At 55.5% G+C, this 19593-nt stretch overlaps 1 protein-coding gene across 1 annotated transcript; it reads right to left on the minus strand.

Moving 5' to 3' along the window:
- Window positions 1-4180: 4180 nt before the first annotated feature.
- Window positions 4181-18750, minus strand: SCRT2 (scratch family transcriptional repressor 2). The gene is made up of 2 exons (XM_045529541.1): window positions 17986-18750; window positions 4181-7027 (listed from the first exon to the last, which is right to left on the minus strand). Exons 1-2 carry the CDS (start codon window positions 18116-18118, stop codon window positions 6237-6239), a joined length of 924 nt encoding a protein of 307 aa, XP_045385497.1. The 5' UTR covers window positions 18119-18750; the 3' UTR covers window positions 4181-6236.
- Window positions 18751-19593: the final 843 nt, after the last annotated feature.

Consider the following 19593-nt stretch of genomic DNA (forward strand, 5'->3'; position numbering starts at 1 on the left):
AGGTTTGCCCCTCGTGGTCTTGAGATGGCTGTGGTAGCTCAAAGCATCAAATCACATCACATTACTACATAAGAATGCTCAAAGGTGGCAGTTAGGACATCTCTATCTCTTTGTGCCATTTTTTTTTTTTTGAGACAGGGTCTCTGTTGCCCCCAAGTGCAGTGGTCTGATCATAGCTCACTGTAACCTCAAACTCCTGGGCTCAAGTCATCCTCCCGCCTCAGCCTCCTGAGTAGCTGGGACTATAGGCATGCACCACCACACCCAGCTTATTTTCTGACTTTTTTAGAGACAGGGTCTTACTGTATTGCCCAGACTGGTCGAACTCCTGGACTCAATTGATCCTCTTGCCTTGGCTTTGCAAAGTGCTGGGATTATAGGTGTGAGCCATGGTGCCCAGCCTGTGCCTCTTTTTAAGAGTGAAGAAACCTTTCCTAACCCTCCCCCTCTGACCCTGCCCTGCTAGGGTCCAGACCTCAACCAGCCTCTGACAAGGGGAGTGGAATTACAGTGACTGGTTTGGTTTGGTTGGCACTCCTCCGTATGCTCAAAAGGGTTTACCCTCTCTGAGGTGTATGGCTCCTGATCCCTGAATAGAACTGGGAAGGCATGATAGCAGCAGCTAGTTTTCCTGTAGGGATCCTCCCCTCCCCACTCTCGGGACTGTGTGCTTGATGGGGAGACCCCATCCCTCAGGGATGGGGGACTGGGAGGACCTGTCCAGCCTGTCCAGTCAGCAGTTCCATTAGACTGGCCCACCTATCCCCAAACCAGTGAGACCCAGATTTAAGCCTCATGTTAGGATGCAGGTGAGCCATCTCCCACCGAGGCTCAGGTAAGCCTGGAACTGGAAGCTGGTGAAATTCTGGGATCTATCCAATATCTTTGTGTCTTAGTTTGGATTCTCTGAAAAGTAGAACCTCAGATAAGGATTTGTGTGCATGTAGTTTATTTGGGAGATGTTCTAGTTAGTATTGAATCACTCCAAAATTTAGTGGCACAAAACAATCATGTTATTATCCTCACAGATTCTGTGGGTCAGGAATTCAGACAGGGTGCAGTGGGGACTGTTTGTCTCTTCTTTACGATGTCTGGGCCATCAGATGGGAGGTGACTGGATGGCTAGGGCTGGAATCATCTAGAAGTGTCTTCCCTTACATGTCTAGTGGATGATACTGCCTGTCGGCTGGAACCGCATCTTGGACTGTCAGCCAGAACAACCACACATGGCCTCTCCATATGGCTTGGGCTTCCTCACAGCATGGCGGCTGGTTTCCAAGAGCAAGTGTCCCAAGAGAACCTGGCAGAAGCTTCGTGGCCTTTTCCAATCTAGTCTTGGAAGTCATGCAGCAGCATTTCTGCAACATTTTATTTGTGGGAGCTGTCACAAGCCCTCCCAGGCTCAATGGAAGGGGACATAGACACCATCTCTTGATGGGAGCGGGGGTAGTAAGGTTCAAAGAGAGCCTGCAGGATGGGATAGACTAATGTTGTGACTATCTTTGGAAGACACATCTGCTGTAGGAGGTGATCCCAGGATGTACCAGGGAAGGGAGAAATGTCAATTAAAGAGTGTGTTAATGAGAAGGTTAACTTGGTGGGCAGCTGGGGCTAATTCCTGCTGGGGACTCTCTGAAGAACCATCATGCATCATGCATCCAAATTGTCTCTCTGAGGAACAAAGGGGCTGGATATTCTTTGACTCCTGTCCCTCACTGGTTGAGAGTGGCCTGAAGCTGTAAAATCTCTGGCATTTCTGAGCTGCCCTGCACTTGAACTGAGCAAGCATTTGTGGACCCAGAGGCATGAAGCTTTCTACTTATGGAGACCTGAGAGGTGGCCCAAGGGGATAAAGAGTAGGACACCAATAAATTCCTTTTCTGTCCAAGCCAGTTAGAGTCCATGTTTGTTGTATGCAACCAAAGGCCCTGCTTCCCTCCCTACCCATCCCACCCCTGGGCTCTCTGGTCTTCCCTCAGCAGGTTGGCCTAGATGCAGTGCTCACCCCTTCACGTTCATCTTTGACAAAGAATCTTGCACATAAGTCATTCAGGTATGCAGAGGACTCTCCTGAGTGTGTGGGAAGACAAAAGGATTTCTGTGCCGCAAAAGTAACATTCAATTTTAAATTCCCTTCCCCCTTAAACTGCTCTTGTCCATTTCTACGGCTTGGATTACAGGCTTCCGCCTTGTTGCTTGGTCCCCCTGTCCCTTGCTGTTTTCCTCTCCATCTCCTCTTAGTCCCCTGTACTGACCCCTATGTTCCTGTTCTTATTTCATGCAGAAAGTTCACCTCTTGCTTCTGCAGCTTTGGTACCTGCAGAACATCTGCATGGGGTCTTGAGACAGTGTCATACTTAAACTGTCTCTCTTCATAGTCACAAGATGACTGCCAGTGCCAACTGGGAGCATCCTCCTTCTATGTTCACATCCAGAAGAAGAGAGAGAGAACCTCTCCCCCAGTGATGATGGAATTAAAGCCTTTAAAGAGCAGGGTTTTCATTCTCAGGGTCACCTCCTGGTTCAAGATTGCTGCTGAAGTGCCAGCCATCTCATCCAAGTTTCAGCCTAGAAGTCAGTGGAGAAATGGAAATGCAAAAGCATATGACCCTCTCCTTTTTTAGAATGCTGTCTCAACAGTTTCATATGAAAACTTCCCCTTGGATGTCATTGACCAGAACTTGGTCACATGGCCACGCCTGGCTGCAAAGACAGCAAGGATATGTAGTCTTCATTCATAGTGGCAGTGAGCTCAGTTAAAATTGGAGTTCTCTTACTAAGGAAGGCAAGAATAGACAGTAATAAGCAGATAGCAAACTGAGCCACAGCTCCCAAGTTACAGGTGTTATGGTTCAGAGAAAAGGAAAGAGAGAAAATGTTCAAGTTCTAGTTGGACACTCACATTGGAAAAAATGGGCCATGGCTGTGAGGCACAGAGATTTAAAACAGCATAAGCCACCATTATTGATGATGAGTTGAATGTATGGAGTTCATGTAAAAATAATTACTGTCACCTGCTCTTGGTTAGGCATTGTGTTAGACTCAGGGCATTTAATGATGGGAAATCCAAGATCCAGGTACATTTGTTCCCACCCACCCCCACCCCCCACCAAAAATTCCTGGCACCTAAAACAAACATAAGGGATCCAACAGCCAATCAGGAGCAGTGTGTAGCCAGAGGACTGTGTGGCTGGTTAAGGAATGCAACAGGTGTCTGGGCCCCTCAAAACCCTATTGGAGACTTTGTAGGGGAGTTCCCACAACTGCTGTCATTGTTGGAATCATCTAGCACATTGCTCAGGGTGCAGCCACTTGTCCAGAGGTGAGTGAAGGCAAAGATGGACAGGCAGTAGGGAGAACATCTAGAAATTGTGTAAGCACTGCTCACAAAAGGAGGACATCCACCACAAGGCCCCAGGGAGGTAGGTTCCAGCCTGCAACCACCTCCCTCCCCAGTACCTGGTGAGTCTGTGTTGGGTGTTGAGGGGAAGTGGCAGGGGTTGGTGGTCCCCAGTGAAGTTTTTAGTAAGGCAAGGACAAATCTGTATTTCAAAAGATCACCAAGGCAGTTGACAAGCAGGAAGGATTGGTTCTCCGATATCTTCCTGAACACTTTCAGTGACTGGTAGCTCACAGGCTGTAGGGGCAGCTCATCATCTTTGGACAACTTTGCCTGCAAAGGCAACCTTTTTGCATGCTTGCACTTGCTGCGTGCATGACCATATCTGACCAGGGCAGAGGGGCAGGGGATGAAGTGGGGAAGAATATAGGGATTGTAAACTGGCTGTCAACAGACAAATCTGGACCACAGTTGTAATTGTTTGGCAGGTGTAGTTAATTTGAATTGAAAGAAATCTTTAAGGTAAGACAGGCTCTTTCCAACTAGTCACATGCTCCATCATTCCCTAATGTCTTGAGGCAACTCCCTTCATTTGCTTATATTATTAATCTGGTTCTTGAACCCTTATTTGAGGACTATTTGGGATTGAGGACGCCTGAGACCTTGTGGAGGCTAAGGGACCCCTGGGGCTGTGTGAAGCCCCCGCCCCCCCCACACCCCCGCCGTGGCAGCTACAGGTTGGTCAGGCTACAGAGAAGGAAATGCAGTGGAAAAATCCCATCTCAGATGCCCTCCCCTTCTTCTCCCCCCTACCCCAATCACAAGGTCTAGAGGCGCTGGTGAGTGGCCAAAGTCCCTTTAATATCCCTGAATTGCGTTACAAGTAATACTGTTGAAGGTGGGGAAGGAAGGGGGGCCTGGGGGTGAGTTGGGAGAAGAGGAGGGAGGGGGAGCGCCAAGCGCTCATACAAAATATGGCCAAAAGGCTTAGCATGCATGGAAAATTATTGCTGTCAGAAGTTCCTATTTACAGGGTCAACACCCTCCATAATTGCTTCTGCGACCCCTCTCCCCCCCCACCATCCCTGCAGCCTCCCTTCCCGCTGGACCTGGAGCTGGGCCAAGACCCGCCCACCCCTCTGAAGCCCTAGAGAAGTGCCCCTGCCCCAGGGGCCCCTCCAGTCTCCACCCTCTTTTGTGGCTAGGGTGAGGAAGAGGAGGAGGGTCCGAGAGTCCAGGACTCCGGCCCACAAGCTGGGCGCAGAGCGATGGGGCAGAGGCGTGTGCTTAAAGCAGAGGGGGCCAGGGCCCTTGCGCTGGAGGTGTGTGCTTCGGTCCTCGCCCGGGCATGCAAAAGCGCGGCGGAGGAGGTAGTGGCGGCCAACGGGCGGGTGGCTGGCAGCCCCGGCCCCTCTGCCCGGGAGAGTTGCATAGACGTGGCCGGGAGGGAGCGCTCCTCCCGGGGAGCGGGCAGGAGGCCCCAGCGGGTCCGGGGCTCAGTCGGTCCCTGGAACCTGGGGTCTCTCGAGAAGAGGAATGAATAGGAAACAAATCGAGGAGGCCCCTCTCTCTGGGCTCCATGGAGTTAGAGTGGAAGGCTCAGGAGGGCGGGGACCTGCCCCATGACCGGACCTCCTGATGCTTCCTTACGCCCCCACCCTCCAAGTTGAGGGTCAGCAGGCTGCCCCTCCCATTCTCGAGTCCCCTTTCTTAACCAGTTCAGCCTCTGATGAGGGTGGGGCTTCTCCCGAGACAGGTGTGTGTGTCGTGGGGGCAGCCTGCTATGGCCTTTGCTGTCCCTCTCCTTGCCTGGCTCCCTGACCTCCCAGTCCAGCTGGGGAAGCCAAACTGTCCCTGGGTGAGGCCAAGAGATTAAATAGAATAATAAATAGATAAATAAATAAATACACAAATAAATAACTGGAGGGCCCAGCCGGACAAGGGGAAGGGCATTGGCGAGGTGCTCCAGACCTTCCCCCAACAAGTAAAGAGGGGTACCTGTAGTCCTGGGGGTGGGGGAAAGTGCTCCAGAGATTCTGGGAGGAGGGTGGCTGGGAGGAGGAGACTGGAAGCCCAGGGAAGGGCTGCCCTGGGGTAGGAGAGGGGTTACATTAGGGGGCAAGGCCCTAAACTCCCCCTCAAGTTTGCTCCAGGTTAGGTAAACTCAGAGTGGTGAGACCTACTAGACGGATGAGGGGATCTGGAGAGAGAAGGGGCTGGGAGTGGGTGATGAGGCCCCCGAAGACTGAAGAGAGTGGAAAATGTGTGGGTGGGGTGTGTGTGCGTATGTCCCAGGCATGCAGGGGATCTAGGACAGACCAGAGACTCCGAGAAAGGGGAAGATTGATCCCCAGACAGACACATAGGGACACTCAGCAGAGGCCAGAGGGATGGTCTGGGGTTGGATTGTGGTCTGAGGGCGACAGGGCCTGCATCCAGATTTGCATAGGGAAACTGAGGCAGGCATGGGAGTCAAGGGTAGGTTTGGGGTTTAGATTGGGGGCTCCAACAGAGGAATGGTCAGAGAGGCTCGGCTGAGAAGCGAGAGAAAAGGTCTGAAAGTTAAGAGAGCGGCGCAGGGTTTGGGCAGGGGAAATTTCTGGCTCTGGGGCCCGGGGGAGGTGCGGACCTGGTGCCTGAGTTGGGAGCCCTGAAGGCGCGGACAGGGGGTCAAGGTCCGAGTGGCGGCCGGAAAAGATGATGTGGGTCGGGGGCGCTGGGGGAGAGCGCCCGAAGTGAATTGTGGGTTCGGGGGCTGGAGAGAAAAGTTCCGGGGTGGGATGCGGGGTCTCCTCGAGGAGGGTGGGCAGGGAAACGCAGCTGGGGATTGGAGAGGACGCTGCGGGCGCAGGTTGGGGGCCCGGGGCGCGTGGAGAGCGAGTCCCGGACGGGAGGCTCAGCTGGCCGGGCCGGCGGGAGGCGGCGGGGGCGGCTCGGCGCCCTTGACGCAGGCGGCCTCGCAGTGCTTGTGGAGGTAGGACTTGAGCGCGAAGCTCTTGTCGCACTGGCGGCAGCGGTAGTGCTTGAAGGCCGAGTGCGTCTGCATGTGCGCGCGCAGGTTGGAGCGGTCGGCGAAGGCCTTGCCGCAGTGCGCGCAGCCGAACGGCTTCTCGCCCGTGTGCGAGCGCATGTGGCCCTGCAGCAGCCAGGGCCGCGAGAAGGCCTTGCCGCACACACCGCACTTGTGGCGCAGGTTGTGCGTGAGCACGTGCATGGCGAGCGCGGGCATGGACACGTACGCCTTGCCGCACGTCGGGCACTTGCGCGCCAGCTGGCTGTCCAGGCTGCGGTGCGTCTGCTTGTGGCGGCTCAGGTTCGACGACGTGGCGTACGTCTTGCCGCACTCGGCGCACGCGTGCCGGTGCCCGCCGCCCGCCGGTGCCCCCGCGCGCCCCGCGCGTCCCCCGGCGCCGCCGGCGTCCCCCGCGCCCGCCCCGTCCCCGCTGCCCGCGCCCCGTCGCCGCCGCGAGCGCCCGTCCGAGATGAAGAAGGCGTCCATGGAGTAGCTGTCGGTGACGGCCGCCTCCCCGCGGAAGTAGCGCGCCGACAGGCTGGACTGCGGGCTCTCGGGGTCGCTGTACTCCTCCGGCGCCGCCGGCGGGTACGCGGGCTCGGCCGGGGCCAGCTCCAGGCCCGGCTTCTGGTCCGCATCGTAGCTGCTCGGGGGCAGGCAGTGCGGGGCGTAGCCTGGAGGGGCGAGAAGCGGGGTAAGTTGAGGGCGAGGCGGGTAGGAGGGCTTCCGTCCCTGGGCAGGTCACCCCCGCGCCGTCCAGCTAGGCCTCCCTGTGGCAGGTCTTGGAACATGATGGCTGCTCGTAAGACAATGGTCGCTGACATGCACCTCAGCTCCTCAGACCTGGGTTCAAATCCTTCTTCCACGGGCCCGGTACAAATAGCCGCCACCCCACCCTGTGGAGCACGGGGCTGGCACGGTTCTACTGACTTTGTGTTCACTATCTTAAGTATTCACAACCATGCAGTGAAGGTCTTAGACCCACTTTGCAGGTAGAGAAACTGAGTCACAGAGCGATACAGCAGTCAGTCTAAGCTTACAGCTAGTAAATGGAGGAGCCAAGATTCAGACCTTGGCAGTGGGACGACACAGTCCATGCTCTTTATTCCAACAACACTCTGCCACTCCAGTCTGACAACTTCTCTGAATCTCGGCTTTCTTGTCTAGGAAATGGGGCTTGTGATTGGACACCTCCTTCCAGGAGGGTCGTTGGAAGGACTGAGTGAAGTGATGATAATAAACGTGTATTAAGCTCTTACTGTATGCCAGACTCTGCCCCAGCACTTTACACGTGTTAACGCATTTAATGGGCACAGACCCAAGAAGTAGGTACTATTATAATCCCCATTTTACGCATAAGGAAATTGAGAAAGAGAGGGAGCACACAGTAATTGCTGTATAAATGTTAGCAATTACAATTATGCTTTTTACTTGCGTGAAGATTATTTGTCTGCCACCCCCACTACACCGTGAGCTCCCCAGGGCTGGATCTGTGTGCCCAGCACGTGTCTGGCTCAAAGGAGGTGTGCGATGCATAGATGTGGCATAAACGAACACCCGCCCAATCCAGTTAGACCCACCTCCCAGGGTTGCTGGAGGATTTAAAAGTGGTGGTGTGTGTGGCATGTTATAGGTGCTCCCGAAAGGGAACTGCCTTGTACTTGCTCCCAACCCTGCTTTGCTCTGAGCTCCTCTAGAAGTCTTCCTGAGGGTGCAGTGAGAATTCACCTCCCCCTCCTTCTCCCACTTAGCTGGAGTTGGACCAGAAATCCTGTCTGCCCAGGGTTTGAGTGATTGGTGGGTGGACAGGCTGGGGCTCTCCCAGGGGATTCCATAGGGGCTTCTCATGGGCAGGGTCCACCCTGATTTGCCTCTGCCTCCCCTGGCCTAGGCTGGCCCTAACACCTTCCCTGTGGATCCTGGGGGCTGGGCTCCCCAGAGAGTTTCTGGCAGACATAGAACAAACTTATCATCCTGGCACTTAATTACCAAATGTTTCCATTGTCCTTTGATTCTGGGGAACAATGGAGGTTAGGCCCCTATCTGAGGTTTCACATCTGGGGAGTGACAAATCTCAGGATGTGACCCTCTCCTCTGACCTCCCCCCACCCCCTAGATCTGTAACCACCCTTCTTCCCTGCACCCTCCCTCACTGAAATGAGCAGGTGGACGAGGGCTTTGTAAGCCAGAAACAGGATCCCAAGACGTTCAGACTTATGGCTGGTACTCTGGCCAGCTTTCATTCTCAAACAGCCTGGCCAGTGTAGGCTCCAGACCTTCGCCTCCCATCTGGCATTTGGGATGGTCACAGGGTCAGGTCTGTGCAGACTGTCCCCTGACCCTGAATGCAAAGGAAGGTGTGCCCTTATTTTTTCCTCTGTCCCTTTAGCAGCCAGCACACGGCTCTCTGCGCACTGAAGTGATTGGGGATCATGGGGAAGGATGATTCAGTAGGGAAGGGCTCTGTGGTCAGATGCAAGGGGGCCCAGTGGTGGTGGCAGTTTTTTAATCTAGGGGGAGTCAGTGCCTAGCCTTTCAGGACCCCATCCCTCCCCTCCCATCTGCTTTTGGTCTGGAGGTTCCCCTACCTCCCACCCCAGGAAACAGGCCTAGTACTCGGGTTCCAGAACATTCAGGGAATATTGTTTCAGACTGAGTTAAATACCAGCTGGGCACTCCCAGACCCTCTCCTTCTGTATTTCATTGCATTGTAATTACTGATGATAACACTAGCTAATATTTATTGAGCACTTACTGCGTGCCAGGCTCTGTGCTAAGTGCTTCACTCCCGTCATCTCACTGAATCATCACAAAAATACTCTCATTACAAAGGAAACTTAGGTACAGACTGGCGATGGTACTTGCTCAAAGGGGGAAGCAAGGATCGGAAACCACTGCACTGCCCCCTCGTTTCCCACACTGGGGGGTCCTTGAGGAAGGGGTTGTGGCTTGGCTGTTTGCCTCCATCCCCAGGGCCCTAGCACTCAGTGTTTGTGGAACGAGTGATAGAGATGTGCCAGGTGGCCTTACTCCCCAGCCCAGCAGGAGTCCTGTCCACCCGGTCTCAGGACAGGTCTGCGCCTCACGGGACCTGGGCCATGGAGTGGGGAGGGCGATTGGTTCCCCGACACAGATTCTAGCTGGGTGACCTCGGGCAAGCCGTGCACCTTTCTGAGCCTCAGGTCATTTTTCCCGGAATGGGGATAGTGTGGGATTTATTTGGAGGGGGTGACTGATCATGTGACTAATGTCTCATATGTTCTATTATTTAAGAAGGATGACATATTGGTTAAGAACACAACTTGGGTGCCAGACTGCCCATACTGCATTCTGGCTTTACCATTCCCAGCTGTGTGATATTGGACAGACTACTTGACCTTTGTTTGCCACTGCAGTTTCAGTAAGGAGCCCCATAGTGAACAAACAATGTGAAACAAGTAATAACCCAGACTCCTAGAGCACTGTGTCAGACACTGTTATAGGGCTTTGCACACATGAGTGCATGCAACCCTCATGACTCTAAGGTAGGTACCATTTTACAGACAAGGAAACCAAGGCACAAGGAAGTTAAGTAACATGCCTAGGGTCATTCAGCTAGTACGTTAGAGCCAGGATTCCAGCCCGGTGCCTGGCACTTGGTAAATCCACAGTACATGTTGGCTGTTACTGTGAATAACAGTAACAGTCTCCCCAGATGGGTTTCTGTGCTGCAGCTTTCTTGGCGCCCACCCCAACACATCTTGCTGCTCTTCTCTGGGCCTCTGATTCCTCACCCAGAATGTGTAATTTCTACCTGATGTTGTGATGAGAAAGTTTCTGGTGCATAGTAGGAGCTCAAGGAACCAGGCGGTTCTCAACTGGGTGCTCTTTGCTTGGCGCCCTCTGCTGGCGGCCTTCAGCACTGTAGCACCTTATTCCTGTTAAGGTCTCTTTATACAGAGATAGGGTTGCCTCAAACAAAGGCTGCTTATTTGCTGAGGGACCGACGTGGAATTATCTTCAGGACAGGAGTTGTGGGCCCAGACCGGTCCCCATTCTATGGAGTCTGGCATGGGTTGGGAGCATCATATGAGTTTGTGTGGTCGTGTAAGGCACAGGTGGTTCTAACTTGCTTTGTGACCATGGCCAGATTGCTTAACCTCTCTGGGCTGGGTCTGTACACGAAGAAGGTTGACTGGGGTGCTCTGAAAACCACTTCTGCATCATGGCTGAATCAGTCCCTCCATGATGCTCTTTGTGGATGAAGGGGGGTGTCCCTCCTCCAACTTCACCCCATTCTCTCAGATCCACGGACCTCTCCATATGTGACCTTGGGCAAGTTACTTACTTAACCTCTTTTTGCCACATCTATATAAGGGAGTTCGTAGGATTGAATAAATTAATGCATGTAAAGTGCTGAGTACAATACCTGGCACATAACAGCTGGCCTCTCAAACTGTTATTATTATTATTGTTATTATTGTTATTCTTGCATTTCCTGGTGATAGCCTTCTAATCTGCCAGAAAGTGGAAGGAGATACACATTGGTGTCTCAGGCTGCTGTTGACCTTGGGCAAGCCACCTCACCTCTTTGGGCCTCAGCCCTGGAGAATCCTTTAGGGTACTATAAGCCATGCTCAAATCTTACAGATGGAACCCAGACAGGTTTTGGGTGTCTCCCTCTGCCCCAGTGGTGACTCTAGAAGGCTGAATTGCCTGCCCTCCAGGGTGAGACAGCTGTTTGGGTCCCGACAGAGGTAGGGAGGAGCTGGGATCCAGAGAGAAGAGACCTGGCTCTTACCAGACCCTAGCTGTGTGACCTCGGGCAAGTCACACAGCCTCTCTGGGCTTGAATCCTCCATTTGAGGGATGGAGACCAGTGCCACCCCTGCCATGTATGCATATAAGTTGGGCCCAGGAGCACTTTGGATATGTGCACATGACACCTGAGAAGGACTTTGGTTTTTCCTGCCCAAGAGTCTTGATATTTTAAACTTAAAGTCCAGAATCCATTAAAAAAAATTCTGTACCCAAAGGAGTGGTGGAAAGGGACATTTACGAGAATTAAGGTGTGGGCCCGTGGTAGATACTGTCTCATCCAACTGCCTGACCCCCTGGGGCGGCGGGGGCTCTGTAACAAGTTCTACTACTGTTATTACTAGTGTTTCCAACTAACACTACCCCTCCCTGTGAGCCAGACACCGCACTGTGCCCAACACCTGGAGAGGGGAAAGGATTTGCCCAAGGTCACCGGAAGGGGAGTCAGGTTTGAAACCCTCCAAAGCCAGTGTTTTTTCCCAGAACACCAGGGAGGGCATGGAGACCAGCTGGGGGAGAGAAGATTTTCAGTTGGTTGGGGAAGGGGTGGTAGGTTTCCTCAAATAACATCTTGCATCTGGCCTGTGTCTTATGGGAGTGTTTGGAGTATGAAGTAGCTGTTGTAGAGAATGCTCCAGCGCCTTGTAAATATTTGCAAATAGTACTTAATAACAGTAATGACTAACACTTATTGAGGACTCAGTGTGCGCAGGGCACTGCTAAGTGCTTTATGCACATTAGCTCACGTTCAAGTTCACTTCCCCCCATGCCCTTGTACTGCAGAAGCTGAAGCCCAAAGAGGGGCCTTGACCCACCTCAGGTCACCACACAGGTTCTCCTCAGGGCTGGGCTGGCCTCCTTTCTTTATTTAATAGAGCCAGTCCAGGTCTCCTTTCCCCGTCTCTCCCTGAATCTCAGGGTGCCAAACTTCCTCCATGGCGTTTCTAGTCCCAAACCCACCTCCCTGTCCTGAGATGGGCAGGGAAGGAGAGGGCCCTGGTGGTGGGCCAGCTTCCCGGGCGGCCCACTTTCCCGAGGAGGGCCGGGCCTGCGGGCGGTGGGGCTGGAGGGCTGCTGCTCGGGTATATTTAGAGCTGCCTCTTGCTGTGCCAGGGCCTCGGGCCTGGAGAATCAGCTCCAGCCAGCTGAGCAGAAAGCCAGGTCTGTCAGCAGCAAAGCGGGATAAAAATAGTTTCTCCTGTCTGCTCACAGAGCTGGGCAAAGGGGCTGGGTACCTCCCCCTCCCCTTATTATAGCATCTTTGTTAGCGGTTCCCTGGGCACTGGACCAGAAATGACACCCACCTCCTCCAAACGCCTGGCAGCTGGTACATCTGCCCATGGGGGAGGAGGTCCCTGAGTCCAAATGAGCAGGGCACAGAATGAAGTGTGGTCCAACATGACCAGGGCTGAAGGGCATGGGGCTGATAACCACTGACCCAGCCTCAGGGAGTTTCTAGAGAATTCCAGGGCCCTTCCCCACCACCCCCACCTCTTAGAATTCCCCCTATTCTGGTCTTTCCTGACTGTGACCCAATTCCTGTGGCCTACAGGGAGGTCCAGGGCTCTGCAGGAATCAATAGGAAAGACTTTTCAGGGGGCTGTGGAGATGGCAGTGAGTGGCTCAGGGTCTTGAATTGCCCAGCCCTGGTTGACGGAACAGCTTCCTGCTCCCTCAAGGGGGCTCTCTGGAGGCAGGATGTGTCGCACAATGCCCCTCGTCCCTCCAGTTCTGCTTCTGCTCTACCTTGTTTCTGCCCCAGAAGGTGCAATCGGAGGGCCCATTTCAAAGCCCTCACTACCCGTAGGCTGGCGGGGGACACTTCACCTAGTGGTGTCCACAGCCTGGAAGGAGACTGAGGGGTCTGGTGGCCTCACCTCTTTTGGCAGAGGGCCTCCAGGCTGTGGGGGCCCCTGGAACCTGTGGGGATAGCACCCACCAGGGAGGTGTGACAGGGCCCCCCATTTATGCTCCTGTGACTTTGGGCAAGTCACGGGCCCTCCATGACCTCCTTGTTGCCTCTGTAGGTTGCAGCTAATCATTCCTTGCCCTCTCTGCCCTTTGCCCACCGTGTGAGTGTTGCCTGAGAGCCTTTGGGTGTGTAGATTGCTACCCTACATAAGGGACTTGGTGTACTCTCCTGCCCTCCCTCAGCAATCACAGGCTGATCCTATCCAAAGCATGGAAGCTCGGCCTGGGGCCCACACGTCCTCCTGGTGACTCCAGGCTTTAGGCGCAATCATGGGCCCCCAGATTCCGTATCTCACATGGGCCCTGTCATTCCACTCCCACTGAGCCCTGCTAATTCATAGGAAAATTGGATTTCTGGATCACCAAGATCAGAGCTGAAAGAGATTGTGTTCAACTATTTGATCTCATGAGAGGGAAACTGAGGCTAGGGGAAGGGGGAGAGACTAAGCCAAGGCCACACAGAAAGCTAATAGTGGGTCTAAGACTCGAATGCAGCCAGCCTTGAGAATGAATCTGGACATGACCTTGGACTGGAAACTGGACCTGGATCTCATTCCTGGACCCAGAACGTTTACCTGGACTTGTTCCTAGACATTGAAACTTGAACTTGTACATGGATTTGTCCTGGAAATCGGACCTGGACCTATAACTTCAGACACTGACCTTGGACCTAGACCTTGGGCCTGGTCCTAGACCTGAGGTTTGACATAGATATAGGAACTGGACCTGAGATCTGTACCTGGATGCTGGACTGGATGTTGGGCCTGGACCTAGACTTTGAACCTGGACCTCTGACATATCTTTAACCTGGACTTTGAACTTGGACTAAGACTAAGACACCAGGGGAAGAGGTGGTTATAAAAGACTCAGAAGGGCCTGCTGGGTGTCCTGGAGCACTTCCCTAACCTTCTCTGGGCTCCCTCTTCCAAGGGATTGGGGAAGCCCTTTTGCATCCGTGCTCCCCAGATGGACTTTCTGAGGTGTGGGGTGGATGTGTGGCAGCTGGGGACATTTTGCTGGGCTTCCAGGCCTGGCCTGGGGCGACTACCCGGCGCCATCAGAGGGAGTGAGAGGAAGTGGGCACTGGTATAATGTGGTCAACTAGATAAGCCCATGGGTAGAAGTAGGAGAGCTTCCTCAGCCTGCTGGGTGAGGCTTAATGTAGCTGCAGAGGGCAGACAACTGCGTTATTGGATTGGCATTGATCCCTCCTCTGCCTGGGTCAGATGCACTCTGGGAGGGAATGGGGGTGGGACAGCGGCTAGGGGCGAGGAAGGGGGGCCTGGCTCCCAGCTGGAGCTCAGAGTTGCAGTGTGAGGGGAGGTGGGCTCTCCAGAAGACATCCTTGGCAGGGGCCCACGGAGACCACTGCCATGCAGATGGATGAGCCGCCTGGGGTGGCTGAGAGTCCAGCATCCCTCAGGATGGGGCCCAGGTCTGTGAGGAATGGGCTTGGTGGAGCTGGAGGGTGAGGTCCCGAGAGGGTTAGGAGGATGAGAGTTGGCAGCACCTCACGGAAAGACTGAGTCTGTGCTCAGAATCACCCCGAGGGGAAGAAGGGAGGGATACCAGTGGAGGAGCAAGAGAGGCAGAGGCGAGAAAGGAAGCATTTTATTGGAGGGGACAATGCAATTAGATCTTATTTCCCCTCGTCGGGGGTGGGGAGGCTCTGCAGAGAGACTTAGAGCTTTCTCCACTTGGGGAGCTTCCCTTCTCTATGTAGGGGTTCTGTGGGTTTGAGGGAGCCTGGAGCACAGACACACCTGCTGCACCCTTTTCCCTGTCTGGCGGCAGAGGCTGAAAAGGAAGGGAGCAGGGAGGCAAAGTGTGCGTGCGTGCATGTGTGTGTGTGTGTGTGTGTGTGTGTGTGTGTGTGGGAATCCTCCAGCATTTCCAGAGCTAGGGGTAAACCTCTTTCATTTGGGGTCCTGCATCCTTATCAGTCAGGAGCCTGTGGTTCCTCTAAGCTCCATATTTACAAGCTCCTCCCACTCCTTCTTGAGCCCCCCAACCCCCCCAGGGCCCCCTCCCATCAGCCTCATCCTGACCCTGCAGCCAGAGCTGCAGGAATGGCTTGTAAGAAGATCTTTCTAATAACTGGAACTATCTCCAGCCCCGGGCCCTCCCCCTTCCTCCCTCCCTCGCTGGCTCCCTCCCTTCCTTCTCCTCCCTGCCTCTCCTCATCTTCCCCCCTCCTCTCTTTCTCCTTGTTTACCCAGCACACTTACACACGCTGGGAGAGAAAAACGTCGGCTCAGCAATTTTTCACACTTCCCTCAAATGCTCAGCAAGGTTATTTCCGGCAGAGCGGAGACAACGGGCCACCAGGAGCTGGCAGGCTCTCTGAGGACCCCCAGTCCCCTCCACCCACCCACGGAATGAGGGATCCCTCCCTGCCCAGTGTGGCCACACCCCAGGGAGGGGAGACGCTCCTGAAAACAGGACACGGCAGACCGTGTATTTCCTAGTCGTACCCAGGCTTGAAGGGTCACCCCCCATCTCTGGCACTGCCCATCCACTGCAGACACTGCCAAGGTGGCCAGGCCAGGGTGCCTGTCCTCACCATGGGGCAGCCTGCAGAGACTGAAGCCAGGAAAATTGCCTGATCCCAGAAACTCCGCCACCCTCAGCCAGGTGGCGTATGCTCAATGGAGCCCTAAGGAAACCCTGACAATGGCCTCCCCGCATTCTGTTAGACCCTCAGCCAATACCTCCCACCCCATAATTGACCTTCACAGAAGCTGAGCTTGTCAAAGTTGGAAGGATGCTTAGTTCATGCCATCTAAACTCTTTCACTGCTGGGAAGGCTGAGGACCAGAGAAGGGAAAGCACTTGCCCAAGGTCACACAGCAAATCAGAGATGTTAGAGCCCAGGCTTCCCAAGTTCCACGCCAGGCGTCTGGCTATCAGGACAGCCTCAGGATCCCCTAGAGGCCAGGAAGTTGGTCTGGAGCCCTTTGGGGAAAGGGACAAAGACAGAGGTGGTTCTAGGTGGAACCTGGTGGAATCTCCACAGAAACACCCTGCTGGTGGCTCTGCCCCCACCCTGCTTCCCACCATTCACTCAGGGGCTCCTTTCAAAGCTTTTTTGGACTGAATTCAAGGCAAGGCATTCTCTTGCCTCTTTCCTGAGGAACAGCCTGCAGTTTTGGCTGTGCATGGGAAATTCTCTGGGCTTCTCAGGGTTTCCTCTGCTGGCCTAGGGACAGGACCAAGGGCTGGTGTGTGTGGGGGGTGTTCAACGGGTGGGAGCCCAGAGCTTTCTGTCAGTCCCCTAAGGGATCCATATCCCAGTCTTGCAGATATTTCAGTTTCTACCAGCTCCTAGCACACACTCCCTAGCCTTGGCATGGCCCCAGGTCCACCCTCTGTCCTGCCAGCCCTCAGCCCAGCCCAGCCATATCTGGAGGGCTTCTGTCCTCGACCTCAAGAGGCCCTGGGGTCAAGAAGAGAGGACAGTAGAATAAGGGACATGGGGCAGAGAAGGGGGTTCTGTTGGAGATCCGGGGAGGCCAGGGGCTGAGGGGCTGTAGCTGTGTCACTGATCACTCCCTAACTTCTTTGACCTTGATGAGGTCACAGAGCCCTTTGCCCAGCACCCCCTCTCTACCTGGCGTGGCAGAGTGACGGAATGTGGGCAAAGTGCTTGGAAATCCCTGAGGTGGGAGCCCCCACCCTCCCAGGCTCCTGTCTTTGCCATCTCAGCTCCCCCCCAATCTTAAGCCCTTTCTTTCCTCCTTTTCCTCTTTATTTTCCTCTCTCTCCTCCTTTCTCTCTCTCTCTCCCTCTCTCTCCCCCTTCACAACACACACACACACACACACACACACACACACACACACACACACACACACACACCCAAAGCTGATGCCACATGTGATATCAGAACTCTCGCTACCAAGGGACACCTCCTCTCCAGACACCTGCCCTGGTGGGGGCCCCCAGAGGAGAACATTTCTGTAATCCCCTCCATGGAGGATGGGGTCCACAGAAGCAGTCTCTACTTCTTCTCCCTACCCTCCAGAGATCACCCCCTGCTGGGCCAGAATGACCTCTCTTGTCCCCCAAACCCTTCTCCCTGCAGGAACTTGTTCTGAGAAGAGATGGAGTGTGTGGGGGGTGGGGTGGGGGTGGGGGCGGGTTGCAGGGAGCAGCAGGGTTGGCTGGGGTGGCGGTGAGAAGATGGGGATGGTGAGGGAGTGCAGCCCAGGGGAGCAGGAGCCACTTTGGGGGAACCCCTCCCAGATATCTCCCCTTCCTTGCAGTCCCCAGGACAGGCACAGCCTTTGGCAGGCATGTGGCTGAGGGTAACAAAAGAGTTGTTGAGAGAGGGGGTCTGAGAGCACTTGTATGGCATTGCCAGCGGGAACAGGTTTGAAGGGAGGGAGGGCGCCCCCAGCTACCCCCAGGGAGCCAACCCCGGCTCCCCAGGGACTGATAGTCCAGGCCCCTTTCTGTCCCCAGCGGGAGGGCACACTCAGGGAGCCAGACTCTCTTTCTCCGCCGGGAGAGGGGACCCTCGGACTGCCTTGTGCATTGGCCCCCTCAGCACTGGCCCTTCCTGAGCAGTCCTGTCTCCCTGTTCTCTCATCACCCCCTCACTCCAGCCCCGTTCTAGGGCCACAACTTTGAAAGTCCCGGCTGGCGCGTGGCTGCGGGATGAGCCGACCCTGCGACTTTCCCTTTGTACGTCCTAGCCCCTGCCCCGCCCGCCTGGCCCTCGGGAAGCCTGGGAGGCGCGCACGGCCAGGGAAATTTTCTCCCGGGGTTTCCTGCCGCGCGCGCCCCTCCTCGCGGCCCAAGTTAGGGAGGGCCCCGGCTCCCCTCGCCTCCCCCCCTGCCGCCCCCGCGGGGTCCCACTCACCGTTGTCCCCGGGAGGCCCCCGGGCACCAGGCAGCACGTAGGCGGTCTCCAAAGGGTGGTAGGTGGGGGCCGGCACCCCGCTGCACTGGAAGCCGTCCCCTTTGATCTTCTTCACCAGGAAGGAGCGCGGCATGGTGCAACCGGCAGGGGCTCGGCGGGGGCAGTGGCGTGGGGCCCCGGTGGGGGGAGGCGGCCGGCCGGGCGCGATTGGCTGTCCGCGCGGGGTTTCAGCACTGGACAGCTCCCAGCGGGCGGGCGGCCGCGCGGAGCCGGCACCGGTAGCGGCGGCCGGGCTCGGGCTCGGGCTCCCGCTCGGGCTCGGCGGCGGCGGCGGCGGCGGCGGCGCACAGACAGGCGATCGCTGGAGCTGTGCTCAGCACTCCGGCTGCCGGCTTTATATGGGACGCAGGCTGGAGGAGATCAGGTGGTCCCCTAGCAATGGAACTGTTCAGCGCTCTAATCCATCAAATGTCCCCCAGGACAATCGCTCCGCACACGTTCCCCTGAACCGGCGGCGGTGGGGGCAGGCCAGGCGCAGGGAGCAGCGCGCAGGCAGGAGGGGAGAAAGTGAGGGCGAGAAAGGCGCACAGAGACAGAGAGACAGAGAAAGGGGAGCGGGGGGAGAGACGGGGAAGAGAGACACGGAGAAAGACGGAGAGACATCCAGGGAAAGAAAGACGCACACGCTGAAAGAGGTAGAAATAGAAGCAGAGAGACCAAGATAAGGACAAAAAGACACAAGAGAGAAACACAGAGAGAAGAAAGACAGGGATGGAGAGAAGTAGCAACACACACACACACACACACACACGGAAAAGAGCGATCCAGGCACACAAAAAGGAAGCCCCCCAGGGATGCAAAGAAAGGAAAAGAAAAGTGCAAAATAGAGGGAGAAGCTGAGGGCAGCGGAAGGAGAGCGTCCGAGCACATGGGGACCCAGCGACGGCGTCGCGAAGGAAAAAGGTGCGCTCGCCGGCGCAGCCCTCCCGCCTCCAGTCCTCTCCCGCTCCCCCCGTCCCGAAGTGGCCGGTGTGGACACTCAGCTTTAACTAGAGGAAGTCTCCCCCCACCCCTCACTGCTTGGGCTGGCGCTGGAGCCCCCTGTTGGGTTTGGGGTTCAACTTTCTTCTCCCAGAACTGGTGGGGGAATGAGTCCCCCACGCCGACGCCCGGCCTCGCTCAGCCGGTCCTGTTCCGGTGCCTAGCTCAGGCCGGCGCTGCAAGAGGAAGTGAAAATCGTCCAGTAATTAATTTTCCTGCTGCCGGGGGGGGTGGTGGTTTTGACACATCCGAGGCTGTGTCTTTCCCTGAAGCGGGGAGCAGACAATAGAGACACGTGGACCGGGAAGGGAGAGGGGGGAAGGGAGGGGGAGCGGGGCTCCTGCTGGAACTCTTTGCAGGTCAGCTCCTTTGTCTCTGGAAGGATCTGAGCAGACCCCCTTCAACTGCACCAAAACCTGGGGGAGCCCCCCTATCTTGGCAGGACCAAAGAGCAGGAGAACTCAGCCTTGCTGGGCGAAGCTCCATGGTGGGGGGCCGGCCTCAGCAAGTGTGGGATGGCCAGTGCACAAGAGTTCCCCAATGCGACTCTAGGAATGCCAGGCTCTC

The sequence above is a fragment of the Lemur catta genome, chromosome 17 (assembly GCF_020740605.2).
Source record: "Lemur catta isolate mLemCat1 chromosome 17, mLemCat1.pri, whole genome shotgun sequence".
Lineage (NCBI taxonomy): Eukaryota > Metazoa > Chordata > Mammalia > Primates > Lemuridae > Lemur > Lemur catta.